Here is a 16,553-nt window from a genome sequence, read left to right as displayed (position 1 = left end):
ATTAAACCAAGATAAACTATCTTAGAACTTTTTCTAACTTTACTGGGACATTATAATCTATTAATTAAAGGGGAAAACCATAAGAATCATTTTAGGGAGGACAATGAAAAATAGAAAATATACAACAACTTGGTTGCATAAGTGTGCACACCCCTAAACTAATACTTAATTGAAGAACCTTTAGATTTTATCACAGCATTCAATCTTTTTGGGTAAGGGTCGATCAGTTTGGCACATCTTGACTTAGCAATATTTTGCCATTCTTCCTTGGAAAAGCATTCCAACTCTATCAAATTGGCTGGGCATCTCCAGTGCACAAAGAATTCAGGAGATTGTCACATGTAGGGGGCAACCATTACATGGCAGAATTTGATGCAATTCTTTTAATGTTGCTGTAGGCCTCTTAGCAGCCTCCCTGACCAGTTTTCTCCTGATTGGCTCATCAATTTTAGAGGGACGTCCTGTTCTTAATAGTCGTGCCATGTTTCCTCCACTTGCTGATGATTGTATTCACAGTGGTATATCCAATGCCTTGGACATTTTATTGTAATACCCCCTGACTGATATTTTTCAACAATGAGATCCTGTACCTGCTTTCTAAGCTTTGTGGCCCATTACTTTTCCAGTTGGATGTTACCAACAAGATGTCAGGAAAATCCTATAGGAACAGCTGCACTTTATTTGGGGGTAATCAGTCACTTTAATTGATGGCAGGTGTACACTATTTAGTATTTAACATGAGCTTGAATGTGATTGGTTGATTCTGAACACTGCCACATTCTTATAAAAGGGTGTGCACACTTATGCAAGCTGGGTTTTGGTTTTTGTCCCCCCCCCCCCACCTCCAAGAAAACCCTTTCTGGGTGTTTGTCATTTGATACATATTCATATGTTGCAATTTCACAATAAAGGTGAAAAATGTCCTGACATGATTTAACTCAGTTTCATTTTTTTTTTACATCTCAGAAACCTGTCATTTTAACAGGAGTATGTAGACTTTTTATATCCAGTGTAACTCTTTGGGTTATTTTATTTAACCTTTTTCTTTTATAGCTTACTCTGACTAAGCCAAGATTAGAAGCATTTTTTGTTTTTGCAAAAACACATTAGCTTAACCACTGCAAGCTTGTTTACTTGCTTTGACTTCTAAGTTAAATGGACAAAGTGTACCAGGGTCAGTAAACCAGCTCACACAGCAAGGCCCATGCAGCGCACATTGATATTTACAGTACAGCCATGGAGGCAATACAGTCCACCACTGGACTCCAAAGCAGCCTGGAGAGGAAAAAAGTAGAATGAAGATGAGATAAAAAAGGTTTAAACTAAGAAAAATTATCAAGAACATTATACCACACTGTGGTGACAGTAAAATCCAAAAATGAAAAGAACAAAGCATCTAATCTTATCTCTGGAGGTCCGTGGTGACATGCAGTGAGGTTGAACAGATGTAGACAAAGCTGAATTAAACTGCATTACCAGTGGGGGCTAGACCAAAAAAAATGACACTGGTACTCATACTCAAACAGACTGAGAGCACTGAGAGATGAGTCTGGCCTTGATAAAGCTGGTGACTGCTTTGGCTTGTATAAGTATAATGTGTAAATATTAACAATAGATATAAACATTGCTTATGTTTGTCTATTAGCTATTTTTCATATTTATCAGCATTTTTGACCCACATACATAATGTTGTAGGTGTTTTTCCTCTTGTACTTACATCAACCTGACTGAGGACGACATCTACGATGCTCCCAACCACAATGAGGAAATCAAACACGTTCCACGGGTCTCCAAAGTAACCCTGCAGAAAGTGTCCAAGAATGTGAGCAAACTCTCTCAGGGAGGAACTCAGTCAGGAATATATATATATATATATATTTTAATTGCACAGGAGTTTGCATTACCTTTACTTTGAAAGCAATGAGTTTGACAATCATCTCAATCGTAAAAAGGACCGTGAAGATGACATTTAGAGTGTCTGACAGTTTGGTTATGTGGTCTGACTGATTACAGTGCTGCATTACAAAAGACAAGGAAAGCACTTAGATAATTAATATTGGTATTTTCAAAATGAAATAAAAAAAATCTAATAATTTAACAGTAAAATACGTTAATAGTCAACAGCCAAAGACTGTGATTCATCTTATATTGCATAGTAGAGAAACACACACCTGCATTCCGAGACACAATGTGTTGAGTATGATGAGGAAAAACATGAGGTACTCAAAGTAGCAGGAGGTCACCAGGTACCAGAACTGGTACTGGAAAGGGTTCTTAGGGATGTAGCAGCGGAGGGGCCGAGCTTTCAGCGCATACTGTACACATTGGCGCTATGGTGGAAATATCATACAAACCACATAGATTAGATGACTAAGGCTAAAATAGCCATCTTTTAAGTAAGGAGAAAAAAAATATGGGGTGTGCTATTTAGGAAATTTTCAACAATGGGGTAGTGTGATGCAGCATGAGGTGGAGTTATTGTTACCACTCCAAAGTTGATTATTTTCCAATAACAGCACATCCCATAGTGCTTTATTATCCTTATACCATGGCAATTTTAATACCATCATAATAACCTTTAAGGGTACATACATTTTATCTTTCATACACCATTGCTGGAGGACTTATGTTAGGCTTATGTTGAAAAATTGTTAATAAATAGCATGTGACTATATTTACATAATGAAGGGTAACCTCTTTGTATCTATAATTTTTTATTCTTATCTTGCAAGTTTATATTTGTTTTTGTTTTTTTACTAAGACCACATTCAGAAATCGTTGAGACCTCTTTAATGAAGCATCCACCTTAGCTTTTCGAAGTGTATTTACTTAACAATGAGAACTAAGCATTATTTCATCTAATGTAAACTGTAGGCATTTAATCATGTTCCAGTGTTCCACAAAGCATAAAAATAAACTGCTTACCTGGTTCTTGTCCAGCTCACAGTCCTTGTACTCCTGCTCTCCCTGCTCTCGGAAGGTGACAATGACAAAGCCGACAAAGATGTTCATCATAAAGAAAGCGATGATAATAATGTAAATGATGAAGAAGATGGAAATGTCCACACGGTTATTATAAACCGGCCCCCTGTCTTCTGCATCTGAATCTATAGCTTTATAAAGCAACCTGTGGAACAGAAATAAAGTGTGTGTGTGTGGAAGGGGGGGGGGGGGGGGTAGGATGTTAAAATCAGATGTCCTTAAAGCATCAATACGAAAGCACTGAAGACTGCAAAAGGATGAGTTTAAACATACACTTCCAGAATTGCTGTCTATAGAAGCAATGCCTCCTCCATACTCACTCTGGCCAGCCTTCAAACGTGGAGACAGTGTAGAGTGTGAGCATGGCCTTCAGTACATTATCAAAGTTAAAGTCACTATTGACCCACTCTCGTCCACGGACCTCCATGTCGTGGAGAGTGTTCTGCACATGATGCACATAAGTTCCCCTGAGAACAACAAAGAAAACCCTTGTAAACAGAAACTTAACCACATTAGAACATTCTTTGTAATGTCTAAAAGTTTAAAGAACTACAGTAATACACCTCTTAAAAGGAATCTGAATAGCTGATATATAAAATATCTTGAAAAAAGATAAGACCAGTGTACTCCTCACCGACATTCCACCTCAGTCAGTTTCAATGGATCTGTACAATAGTAGAACTTGCCCTAATGTAAATATAAACATCATAATTACTAACAAATCATTTCCCTACAAGCAAGGAAATATCTACCACGGCAGGTTGTATTTTCATCTCACCTTGAAGAGTTGGACTCCAATGCAAGAGAACATGAAGTTTAAGAGCATGGTGACCAGTATGATATTGCCAATGGTTTTGATGGCCACAAACACACACTGGACCACATGCTACACAAAGAAAACAGATTTTTAATTACATATCCAAAGCAAAAGTTTGATAAACCCCAGATAAAACATGTAATAAAGACTGCATTCAAAGCATAAACAATTGCTGTATAAGATAATCCTTATTTCAAAATGTACATACCTTTAATCCTTTGGCTCTATTCATGGCCCTCAGTGGCCTCAGAACTCTCAACACCCTGAGAATCTTCACCACAGAGATGGCACTGGACCTGTACAGGGAAAACTCCACACACTCAGCACAAGCACAGGATATCAGGCACTAGATAAACAGGAGGGACTTGCTCTTTTATTATATATACATGAAACTGGACTCATGACCTCATACTACCTCTCATCATAATGAATTTAAATAAATGCTAAAATATACATAATCTTTCATAAAAATAACAAAACAAAAAACACCTTTGGTCACCCTTACAGAAAAGTCATGATTTGGATGATGTACTTTTTTAGACATTTCACAATGTTTCCTTTCTTTTCACATGTTTTTTTAAATACATGATTAATTTATTTTCACATTTTCATTTTTTGCGTGTGGATTCATTTTTTTAGTCTTTTACACGAGATCACATATTTTTCATGTCCCACATGTTCACGTGCAATTTCAAGGCATAAGATGATGCGAGGCACCTTCACATGGTTTCCACACAGGATCACATATTACTTATATAATCATATATGAAATTTATGTGACTTTTTCATAAGGGTAGATAGGCAATGGTTGCTGAGATTAAAGCAAATTCATGTCATTCCCCTCAACCTCAAACATGTTCTTGATAGGTTTTTTTTGTTTACTGGAACTTCCACTTTACTGGAACTTCCACTATACTCCCTCCAAAAGCCATATGCAGTTAGAATTCCTTTGTATAGCAGTCAAAAGTAATGGTTGTTTTGCTACTGTCACATACTCAGACATGTAAAATAAATAAATAAATAAATAAATAAAAATACAAGAAACAAACTAACAAAAAAACCCTAAAACAATTATGACCAGACCAGCAAAGCAGTCTCCTATTATGAGTTTCCTTTACCATTTCCACTTCACATAGGCTGAGCTTGTAAAGCAGGCTAAGTTCTAAATGCAAATAATTAAAATTGCATAAGCTACAGCAATTTTCCTATCTATCTATCTATCTATCTATCTATCTATCTATCTATCTATCTATCTATCTATCTATCTATCTATCTGTCTGTCTGTCTGTCTGTCTGTCTGTCTGTCTGTCTGTCATTCTATCATTCTATCTACAGTATGTTATCCAAGGTAGTGCTTAAAACACAGAACCCGACCTAGACATCTCATACACAATACTTTGCCTGTTTTATTCCTTTTAGTTACAATTTACAAAACATTGAATCTCAGGAAAGTGTCCATATTGATATTTCCTTCAAAATTACTGTTTAGAAGGAGCCTTTAAAGCAAATGCATTTCATTATTCACTTCAGAAAATTCACCAACAAATGGTGAATGGTTCTCCATTAAAGTATGTCTATCATGTATTATTATTATTATTATTATTATTATTATTATTATTATTATTATTATTATTATAGTTATATAAGAACTTACTCCAGCCCCATAGACATTAGGGAAACCACAACAACAATGAGATCCAGAATGTTGAAGGCATTTCGGCAGAAGGAGCCCTTGTGCAGGAAGGCACCATACACAGTCATCTAAACCATGACATTCAAGACACACAAGTTCATTTCAGCATAATGTGTCAGGAAGTCATTTTGAATTCTTGAAATTAAATGTGAATAATTCATTAAAGAAGTAACTTACCTTAAGGACAATCTCAATGGTGAAGATCGTTGTGAAGACAATATCAGCATAAGCCAAGATCTATAAAATAGTCAGGTATATTTGGCATTATAATGGCTTTGTTTTATATTTGTCATTTTGGTTGAATGCAAATAATAGTGCAGAACAAGTAAGCGTTGGTTTTTCTTTGTTGGCACCTTGTTTCTGAAGGATTTGGGGTCGATGGGATCTTCAGCAGCCAGAGAGATGCTGCTGAGGAGGATGAGGAGAAGGATGAAGTTTGTGAAAGGGGTTGCGTTGATAGCCCGGTGGCACAGCTTACGGAACCTGTCAGTGAAAACCACAGCACACATACAGACAATGAAAAATGTGTTTATTCACACCCATTAACTCAAACTCTGGCCAACAATCGACAATCTGCTTTTACGTTCCATTCACCTAAGTGCACAACCTGTTGCTATTGTAAAATAAGACACTGCTATTGGTGGATACAACAACTCTTTTTTCTGGGGGAACTTAATTTGTTGTTGGTTGGCAACTGATGTGTGGTTTAAATTCTACTTGAAAATCAAGTGGCCTGCTATTTTCTAATCACTTAACCTGTGTGATTTTAGAAACAGTAAACACAGAAAGTGATTTTAATGTAGTGTTGAACATATTTAATAAACTGCATAAATCATTCACTGTAAATGTAAAACCTAATTCAAACCACTTGGAAAAACTGTACATGACACTATAACTGTGAGGGCTTTTAAGAGAGAAAATTCTATGAGATGTGAATTCTAAGATGTGATCAATTTACTTGTTCTGTGGGCCAAAGATGAAGAAGGAGCTGGCTTCAGGCATTGGAACCACTGTCTCTTTAAGCTGAAGATCAGCCATAGGTCTGGGTCTTGGACTGAGAGGGATCTCTGGCTCTTCCTCCTCATCATCACCTGAGCAATAAAATAAGTTAAGTTATTAACTTAATAACTAAGCTTTAATAAGTTTTAAAGTTAGTAAAAAAATGTAAAAATAAAATACATTGTCCTGTTAGTTCACAGTTCAGATCAATAAGACTGACCTCACTTCTAGAATTAAGCCTATGGACATTGAGAGGAATGTGATCTAACTGATATAAAAGCAAAGTGAACAAAGCTCATTAGAAACTCAAACTGCTGATCTTTAGAAAGAACCACCCTATTTATGGATACTTCATTATTTTTAACACCGTCCCATAAATGACCATAGGCACATGTGGTTAGTATTTAGCATGACCAATAATAGTGCTGCTATCCTTGCAAATATACCAATGCCTAATTTAGAGTCGCAGCTTAAGCCAGGAAGGGGTTTTAGTGTTTGTGTTGGTTACCTGGAAAATCAGCAGGAGGGAACGGGTCCTTCACTTCTTTTACATTTGATTCAAACTCATCCACTTTAAGCTACAAGAAACATACATGGCCAGAAGATAGGAAAATGACATTAATATAGTTAATGAGATCATTTACAGATGGGTAACAAATTAATTTATTAACTAATTAATAAAGGAATTCATGACTCTGTTATGCCATGTGGCCAGGGTCAAATTCAATTCGATTTTATTTGTATAGCACTTTCAACAAATGACAATGTCACAAAGCAGCTTTGCAGAAATCCATATGTAGATTTAGAGCCCTGATGCACAAGACAGAGGAATCAGTTGCAAGGGAAAAATTCTCTGAAAGAACATGAGGAAAAAACCTTAAGAGGAACCAGACTCAAAAGGGAACCTACCCTCTATCTGGCGATATATTCTGGTGAAGTTGGCACCCCATGAAATTAAATCGATCCAAATCGGTGCCGTTCATTTGTGTTTGGTTATGTTAAAATAAAACACTGTAAGTGTTTCCCTTCCTTAGATATAACAAGAATATTTTCGGGACCGGTGATGTCATTTTCCACCCCATTTCTCCTAAATCGCACAAAACCGGTGCCATTTGTTTGTGCTCAATTTGTTTTTGCAGCAGTAATCAGCACAAACCAATAGCATAGTTTTGGTCATTATTTAATTTCATGGGGTGCCAACTTCATGGAGATACCAGATAGGGGGTTTTGCTGATATGTTTTAGGTCTACTTGTTCCCTTAGAGGGAAGCAACACTAATTCATCCTTTATCCTATGCCGAATTATTTCTATCCTAATGGGAGTGGTCTCTTCCAGGATGACCACATCCACAGGCTATGAGGGCTTACTGAATGGTTTGATTAGTAAATTATATGTTAAGGCTTTCACAGTGATCGTATCTCAACACTGAACATCTGAAGGGATGTTGGACCAACGTGTTAGACAGCACCCTCCACCACCATCATGAATACTCTAAGTAATATTTTTGGAAAGGAACATCTTGTGTGTCATGGCCAACTACCTTATTAAAACACATTGGTTTTCTTTTAATTTGCCACCTGTGTGTATAATGGCCAAAGCACGGAAGAACATTCAATCACACAATAATATTCCTATCCTTGACTTGACTTGATTCCTTGACTTCATCAATAAGTTGAGGAAAATCAGAAATGTCAGTATAGTACTTCATTGTAAGGAAACCTTTATTACAGAGCAGTGTCCTATCAAGTGTTAATACCTTTGCTGTCGTGGGCATGCCTTCAGCCTTATGTTTGCTTTTGACCACCAAAGCTTTTTCATCCTCACTCTTCTGTGACTGGGGTCCTCTGAAGGGAGAAATCAGAAGATTCTACAGAACTTGCGTGAAATGCCAAATTTATAAGACAGAGAAGTGGTACAGAGTCTTAAGTTTCATGGCTAATTAATTGAGTATGCATACCTCATGAGTTTCTTTCTAGCTTTCTCCTCCTCCCTTTCTTTTTGTGCTGACGAAAGGCTTTCAGCTTCACCTAGGTTATCCACAGCAATGGCCAAGAACACATTCAAGAGGATGACTAACCACAGCTCAGGAAAACAACCTTTAAAAATGTTCAAACACTGCCATCACTACTGGTGTTTACATGAATATGGTAGATCTAACATAAACATTTGGAAGGATACAGTTTCCACAGACATACAGGATGATGAAATAAATGCAGACAAGAATTCCTGGGAAAGTTGGTCCACCATGAGCCATAATACCATTGTACATGATGGAATCCCACTCCTCCCCAGTCAGAACCTGGGGAAAAAAACAATATTTAGGATGTGATCTAGTACAAAAAAAAATAGAAAGACTCTAAAAGACGTGGAGAGGCTTCCTTTTGTTATTATGTTTCAAAACTGCGGAACTCAACACTATGATACATTAAGCAGTCAAGACCCATACACTCTATTAAAAAGCATTTTTATTGGACATATAATTAAAATAACTTTCTCTAGTTTGGTTTTTCATTTGGTTCATTTTATTTCATTTAAATATTTTAATACGTTGAATTCTTTTATTTTTATTTTATTTATCTTATTCTATTTGATATATTTCATTTATTCTGTATATGTGTATTTTTATGTCTTTACCTCTGTTTTTGTACATATTTTACTGTGCAACTATTACTTTGTATCATTTCATTTTTAATACTTGAATGTACAGCATTTTGAGCTACCACATCTATGCTACCACATCTCTATACATTTTATTTATAAAGTTTATTGTTATATCTTGTATATTATTATTAAGTATTAAAACATATGTTCAGTAATAATGTGTGCACCTGGAACACACTAATGAGAGCCTGTGGGAAGTTGTCAAAGTTGCTGCGCTGCAAGGGCCTGTCAGGGAAGTTGAATTTGCCTCCAAACACTTGCATGCCCAGGAGAGAGAAGATAACAATGAAGAGGAAGAGCAGGAGGAGTAGGGAGGCGATGGAACGGATTGAGTTTATCAGAGAGGCCACAAGGCTGCTCAGAGATGTCCAGTATCTAAGAGACAAAAAATAAACTGTAGTAATTGAGATATGAATTGCCCAACAAAATGTTAGATTTAGGTGAATTACTGTTTTTTGTTAAAAAAAACAACAACAAAAAAAACAACAACTTTGTCTTAGAAGAAGTAATTACTGTGTCAAAGTTTACCAGTAAGTCGGGATTTTTTTTTAAAAAAAAGTGTTATTTAAATCTACTTGTGTCCTCAGCTGGATAACTCACTTTGTAACCTTCATCAGACGTAGGAGTCGAATACACCTCATCACAGAGATACCCAGTGATGTCATCACATTTGCTGAGACCAGGATGATCTCCAGTATGCCCACAGTAACAACAAAACAGTCAAAACGGTTAAAGATCGACATGAAGTACATTTGTAGGCCAAAAGCATACATCTTCATGACCATCTCGATTGCAAAACAGGTGAGCAGGATCTTGTTGACGGTATCTGTGGGATCAAAAATATGGTAAGCAAACTTTTATGGGTTTGAAAATCCCTAGATTTCCCTCAGGCAAAACAGACCTTGAAACTGGGTCATCCATTCAGACTGGGGGTGATGTTCTGAGGCAATGGCGAGAGTGTTGAGTAACACGACCAGGATCACCAGACAGTAGAACACCTTGGACTTCACCCAGACAGTACACTTCCTCCGTAAGACACGGTTATAGTGACGAGCAAGGCGACTAGGAGTCAGATTGTGAAAGTAATAATAATAATAATAATGATAATAATAATAATAACAACAACAACAACAACAACAATAATAATCATAATAATAATAATAATAACAGATTCTTTTAGCTCACTTACAAGTAATACACTACACGGTTTAAACCCTCTGTTTTATAAAGGCTGTCTGTCTCTGAACCACTGTCCTTCAGAGGAAGAAGACCTGTTGACAAAAGTAACATGATCATAAACTGACACAATTTGCCTTTTTAATGGCTATTTGCCAGGAGCAAAATGGTAGCACAGACACAAATATAAATTAATGTAATGCAGTGGAAACCCAGATCTTCAAAATCAGTACCTATAGTTTCTAATAAATATATATTCTGAGTACCTAATCCTTCCTGATCAGCATCCAGAATTTCAGCATGTGTAATCCATTCCATGTAACCTTTCAGATCTTCATCCATCTGCTCTCGCTCTCGTAACTTCTGGTACTCCCCTCTGGACCTACATTTCTCTCTCTCCTTACTAAACTCCCTACAGAGAGGATGGAAGCGCATGAATGAAACCAACCTCATATGTATATGACACTAAGCAATAGAATAGTTTGTAAGTAGTTAAATTATGAACTTGCTGATTCACAATACATAAAGTCAGACTTATGGATTGTGGATTTAAAAGGGAATCTCCAACTATAGAAATCTTACCTAACAGATCAGGAAGCATATTGTGTGCAGCTGTAGGGAGGTAGGGCTATGTAAGAGGTTCTAACATATAAAGTGGATTATCACTTACCCACTGAGGACGCCAAGAATCAGGTTCAGGACAAAGAAAGAGCCAAGCAGAATCAGAGATACAAAGTAGACCCATGGCCATTCGTTGCCAATAGCATCATTAACCTGAAGGAAAACACAAGCTGTGCTTAACTTTTAAATCCTTACGTCAGCAGAAACTATGATTATTCTGAAGACGTAGAGTTAAATATATATATATATATATATATATATATATATATATATATATATATATATATATATATATATATATATATATATATATATATATATATATATATATATTGATGAAGTGTCTACACTTACCCAGTAGAGAACATTAGTCCAGCTCTCCATGGTGATACATTGGAACACTGTGAGCATGGCAAAACCAAAATTATCAAAATGGGTGATGCCCCAGTTGGGTCCTGGCCATCCAGCCCTGCATTCTGTGCCATTGATGCTGCAGCGGCGTCCATTTCCTGCCTGGGCACAAGGTGATGCCACTTCATTCTCCATTAAGGCAATAATGTCTGTGACACAAAACAAGGTGAACAGTCATAAAAAATGCCTAATATTAATTCAATATGAGAAAATATCCCCATTATTATTAGAGAGGATTAATAGTTATTAATCAGTATAGTAACACTTTCTATAAAGCGAAGGTCATATTTATAACAATATACAAATCCATTCATATGTTATAATGCATTCACAAGGTATTATACACATTATTTATGAAAATCCATTACATTATATAGCTATATGTGCGTTATAATATTTACATTTAAATGTATGGCATTTGGCAGATGTCCTTATCCAGAGCGACTTACAGAAGTGTTTTGAAGTCTCTATCAATATATAGATCCTGATACTGTTTCAGTAGATCATGGACTAAGTGTATCAGTATAAGTACTGTTCATAATGCATTATAACATCAATACCAAAGACAATGAGCCCTCATTTGTGTCATGAGATGTGTCTTGATTTTTATTTTTTTGTCTTAATTTCCTCAACGTTATCATATCTTACTATAAAACTGGGGCTGAATTTCTTTGAGAGTTGTGATAAATGTGTTATAAACACCTCTTATAACCTTTTATAATTCTGTTGACAATTTATAAATGAATTACAAACACTGCTATAAACTGTAATGCCTTTTCAAATAACTGTAACAATGTATATAGTGTCTTATGAATGCATTACAGCATGCTATGAAATATTCATAGGTTGTTAAATACATATAAAGCCTTCATATAAAGTATTGCCATAGGGTAATTAATCTAATCCAAGCAACCGAAGACATCAGTAGATAAAAATTGACCCTACCTGTGCCTTCATAGTAACAAGTCTTGTGCATCTTGCATTTAAACAGCTCCAAACCCATTATAGCATAAAGGGTGACCATGAAGAAGACGAGCAGAGCGATGTGGAATAGAGGCAGCATACCTTTCATAACAGAGTTCATAACCACCTGCAAGCCTAGAGAGGAGCAACATGTTGAAACAAATTATTCCATGGTGGGTTTAAATTGGAGCAGCATGGTAATGTGGGAGGCTCTTACTGGGAACTCCAGAGACAAGACGAAGTGGTCGGAGGACTCGAAAGGCTCGGAGAGCTTTCATATCAAACCCTCCTCCTCCTTTCTCTATGGGGACTCCAGCTATTTTATTGATGGTGTCAACTGCCAGGGTAAAGAGCCTGAAAACAGTAAAACAATCATAGTTTTATCAGAGAAATTGTAACAAGAAATCATGTGAACTAGAAACAAATGAAAGAAGTTAGTTTTACAATGTAATGAAAAGCCATTATTAAAAATTGTAGTAATGATTATACAGTTTCCGTAACACACTGATCGACAATTACTTTCTGTAAAAAAAGCACATGCAAATTAGTAGCTAAAATAACATATGGAACAACATTTAGTGTTTATTTTTTATTATATAAAAGCTCAAATTGTAGGTCATCAAAATGTTTGTAAGGACATATAGTGCATGCATCCACAAGTATTTATGTATATATTAAAATGAAGCAAAATCAGGCATTGTTTAAGGAGGCTGTTTTGGTCCATTTTGATGAAAAGCATTGAAATGTAAAGATCAGTGGCCAGATTCATCTCACCCCATAAACACGATGACAAAGTCCAGTATGTTCCAACAGTTCCGTAAATATGCGCCTTCGTGAAATAACAGCCCATATGATACTATCTTCAGGAAGCACTCCAGAGTGAAAATTATCAAAAATATATACTCCAGGCTCTCCTGCAGAACAACAAATAGCTTTGTCAGATGATTATTCCATTTTATATAACACATGTAATGTATATAGTACTGAAAGAATCCCAATGTACCGGAATAGAAAAGAGGTGTTTTAGTGTAAACAACACTGAATGTGTGCAGTGTGCATTGCTGTTAATTCTCAGTCATATCACAAATAATAGTCATATCTTGCTGTGTATCTGCACCAACATTAACCAATAATTTCAGCAAACTATGTTTGTAACCAAGAATGAACATACTATAGGGAATGAACCGATAATATCAATACAGATATGAACAGGAGTTGCACTTTTTTTTTTTTTGTTCTTAGAAAACTTGTCAGAAGGATTCACATTCAAGATGTCAGATATGAAGCTTGCATGGTAAAGAAATATTTATTAACATGAACATGAATATGAATGTGCATCAGTCTTTAGTAGCTGCCTGGATTGGGTCAGAGGATTTACATCAGGCTAGTGGTTTGTTTTGGAAAACAGAGCCAACTAAATTTGGTAGAAAGAATCATGGACAGCAAACAAATACTACTACTTTATTGGGAATGGGATTTAAGAACAGTCCCATGAACATCTATGGTTGATTGTCCAGTTATGAACTTGAGTAATGAGATTGAGGAACTGTCAGAATTCATAGACCATGTGGACAGTGGTGACATTTTTACCTCATGAAAAAATGTGGTCTCTTTTAGGCTAAGCCCACTGGTAAGAATAAAGATATGAATCATTTAAATACTAATCTTCTACTGTTCTACACTGTTGTGATCTGCAAACAATTGTACAGAGAGAATTCATTTGCATTCATTTACATTTACATTTACATTTATTCACTTAGCAGACACTTTTATCCAAAGCGACTTACAAATGAGCATTCAGCTACGCCCTAATTTAATTTACATAGAAACTGCACAGAGCTCATGCAGGCACAGTACAAACAGCATGGGACTCCTGCTTGTTTCACATACAACGAATAGGAAATGGAATATTCCATTCAGGTATACACAGTTATTCTTAGTTTCCTAATCCATTTTTAAATACAAGTATGCTAAAACAGCATTATATAATGTAATTATATAACTACTGTACTGCTAGGAATGTTAAAATCCTAAATATATCCTAAATATATCGTAAATATTTCATTTAAAAGTGCAAATATTCTCAGATCAGTCTTACACACGCACAGATTTACCAAGTAATTCACTTATGGCATATCAGTTGTTAAAAACTAATCATAATCATACTCCAGGAAAATTCAGAACCTTCGCTGCAGAAATTCAACCAAGCTACATCTTTAGATGAGAGAGCTGATTTGGGCAGAGACTACAACACCCAACTCTCAGCTTGAATTTCATGATGTGCATCTGAGGAATGGCCAGGCTACAAGTTAATGTCACAGCTGGGGGTAAATAGCCGGTAACTGTAAAAATCATGACACATTAGAAATACAACACTCTAGTAAGTAACATACTATTAGAGATCTGAGAATATGACTGAGCATACTCAGCTTGGCAGTGGATCTGACTGAGATATTTAAAAATGTGCTTGCGTGAAGTATTGAATTTTGTTGATTATAAGTTGTAAATTCCTTAACCCTAACCCTTATGTATTTTCTGATTCTGATTGAGTCCTTTTACCATGAATATGTTTGTGCATTAGGTTTTTTTTATCCACATTCTTTACTTAAAATAGCACATCATATGAATTTAGACCTATTTCTAAATATCACATATTAAAAAATAAATGGGTTGTTCATGAGTTAAAAAAAGGAAAAAATATTATACCTGAAATAAAATTAAGTCTTCCATCATAGTTATTAACAAAAATGGTTAACATTCAGTTTATTTATGTTATTTCGAAGATCAAAATGATAGAATTATTATATATATATATTTTTAAATATAGCAATATTCTTGATGTACATAATTTGTGCAGAACTTGTATGATACAGCTGATTAAAAAAAAAATCTAAGGTGTTCATTGGGATTTTGTTTTAAACGTTTCTAAAGATTTACTGTACCAGAGACATGCTGCATTGAGAATGACAAAAAATAATTTTGTTATGTTAAATTATAGTAATGCTTTCAAATGGTTTAAAGGAGATTTACATCTTGTATTTTCCTAAAGCTTTAAACTGACAATTGACATCCATGTGTGGACACTATGCATGAAAGGGTTAACATACTCTGACACAAATAAAAAATTAAAAAGCTATAGACATAACAGCATTAGGTATGATAAGGCTCTGACAAGAGGAAAAGGCTTTTATTAGTATCAACTAAACCTTCTAAAATGGCAATATGAGCAATAAACTCGTTTGGAACATCATTTAAAAATACTCCCCTAGATGTTTGCATGTAACTTTGAACCTCACACTCATTCCTGTGGATTGCAACGCCTTGGCTTCATGCTAGTCCTGACCCAGGGTCTAAATATAAAGTTGAGAATGATAAACAATACCAACTCCAGTCATCGAGCTTTCGTTTCAGCTTTTGAGTCAAAACGTCTTACAGACTCACATAGAATACAAGGGGGTCACAGAAGCAATTGTGTCAAACCCACACATATGAGTTGGAGAATACCTGAATTATTATTAATTACTTTAAATGATTAATAGAAGGTATATTTTCATATTCGTCCGAATTACCAAAAGTAAAGTACATTTACGAGGACTGTCACAACCACCCCACTACATTCAGGATTCTTTGAATGGTTCTAGCTTTCTAAATGGAAACCCTACATTGTATGGTTTTAGATAGAACATTTAAAGGTTCCACTAGTGCAGAGGTAGTCTATTGGATACGGAGCCAGCAAAGCAGATTGAAACAAGCACTCAAAAACACTGCAACTGAACTGATCAGTTGGTATCCCTGCTTATGTACAGCAAAAACAGAGGTCTCATTTATTCAGAGTGCACAGCACTATTCAAAAATAGTGATATGAAGAGCCGCTATAAAACAAAATATAACCACTTCAAATTGATGTGTCTTATTTATAGCCATGAGCTAATCACTAATGGGTAAGGATGAAAAGGTAACTGCTGTCACCATTCAGCCATGTTAGATACTTAATAAGCTAAGATTGATGTAACTGAACCTTTACAAATTTTCATTAAAGACCCCTGCCCTGGACGGACAAATGTTTTTTCTTTCTTTCTTTCTGTAATTCTATACTCTTAAAACAGAAGTAATACAATAGTTTAGATAATTATGTTCGTAATGTATGTCAAAGTCTACCATTTGGATTTTAAGCCAGATCACATAAGTTAGATACATGAATACACATAAGTAATAAGGACAGTAAAGTAA

At 35.6% G+C, this 16,553-nt stretch overlaps 1 protein-coding gene across 2 annotated transcripts in view; it reads right to left on the bottom strand.

Moving 5' to 3' along the window:
• cacna1sb (calcium channel, voltage-dependent, L type, alpha 1S subunit, b) overlaps positions 1 to 16,553 on the bottom strand; it is a 31,619-nt gene that overhangs the window by 12,617 nt on the left and 2,449 nt on the right. For both annotated transcript variants that reach the window (XM_047155660.2, XM_017468978.3), the window contains exons 3-29: positions 13,098 to 13,237; positions 12,541 to 12,677; positions 12,306 to 12,458; positions 11,304 to 11,509; positions 10,999 to 11,102; positions 10,595 to 10,740; positions 10,342 to 10,423; positions 10,054 to 10,214; positions 9,753 to 9,978; positions 9,320 to 9,527; positions 8,670 to 8,790; positions 8,449 to 8,563; positions 8,248 to 8,335; positions 7,000 to 7,069; positions 6,451 to 6,583; positions 5,846 to 5,975; positions 5,670 to 5,729; positions 5,454 to 5,560; positions 4,008 to 4,095; positions 3,761 to 3,868; positions 3,617 to 3,669; positions 3,303 to 3,449; positions 2,926 to 3,127; positions 2,172 to 2,330; positions 1,905 to 2,015; positions 1,718 to 1,801; positions 1,228 to 1,275 (exon numbers count right to left, since the gene is read on the bottom strand). In XM_047155660.2, coding sequence (XP_047011616.1) covers positions 1,228 to 1,275; positions 1,718 to 1,801; positions 1,905 to 2,015; positions 2,172 to 2,330; positions 2,926 to 3,127; positions 3,303 to 3,449; positions 3,617 to 3,669; positions 3,761 to 3,868; positions 4,008 to 4,095; positions 5,454 to 5,560; positions 5,670 to 5,729; positions 5,846 to 5,975; positions 6,451 to 6,583; positions 7,000 to 7,069; positions 8,248 to 8,335; positions 8,449 to 8,563; positions 8,670 to 8,790; positions 9,320 to 9,527; positions 9,753 to 9,978; positions 10,054 to 10,214; positions 10,342 to 10,423; positions 10,595 to 10,740; positions 10,999 to 11,102; positions 11,304 to 11,509; positions 12,306 to 12,458; positions 12,541 to 12,677; positions 13,098 to 13,237 — 3,387 coding nt within the window. The remainder of the gene's footprint in view (positions 1 to 1,227; positions 1,276 to 1,717; positions 1,802 to 1,904; positions 2,016 to 2,171; positions 2,331 to 2,925; positions 3,128 to 3,302; positions 3,450 to 3,616; positions 3,670 to 3,760; positions 3,869 to 4,007; positions 4,096 to 5,453; positions 5,561 to 5,669; positions 5,730 to 5,845; positions 5,976 to 6,450; positions 6,584 to 6,999; positions 7,070 to 8,247; positions 8,336 to 8,448; positions 8,564 to 8,669; positions 8,791 to 9,319; positions 9,528 to 9,752; positions 9,979 to 10,053; positions 10,215 to 10,341; positions 10,424 to 10,594; positions 10,741 to 10,998; positions 11,103 to 11,303; positions 11,510 to 12,305; positions 12,459 to 12,540; positions 12,678 to 13,097; positions 13,238 to 16,553) is intronic.

The sequence above is a fragment of the Ictalurus punctatus genome, chromosome 5 (assembly GCF_001660625.3).
Source record: "Ictalurus punctatus breed USDA103 chromosome 5, Coco_2.0, whole genome shotgun sequence".
In the NCBI taxonomy this organism is placed as follows: Eukaryota; Metazoa; Chordata; class Actinopteri; order Siluriformes; family Ictaluridae; genus Ictalurus; species Ictalurus punctatus.
This window is presented reverse-complemented; position numbering and strand designations above follow the sequence as displayed.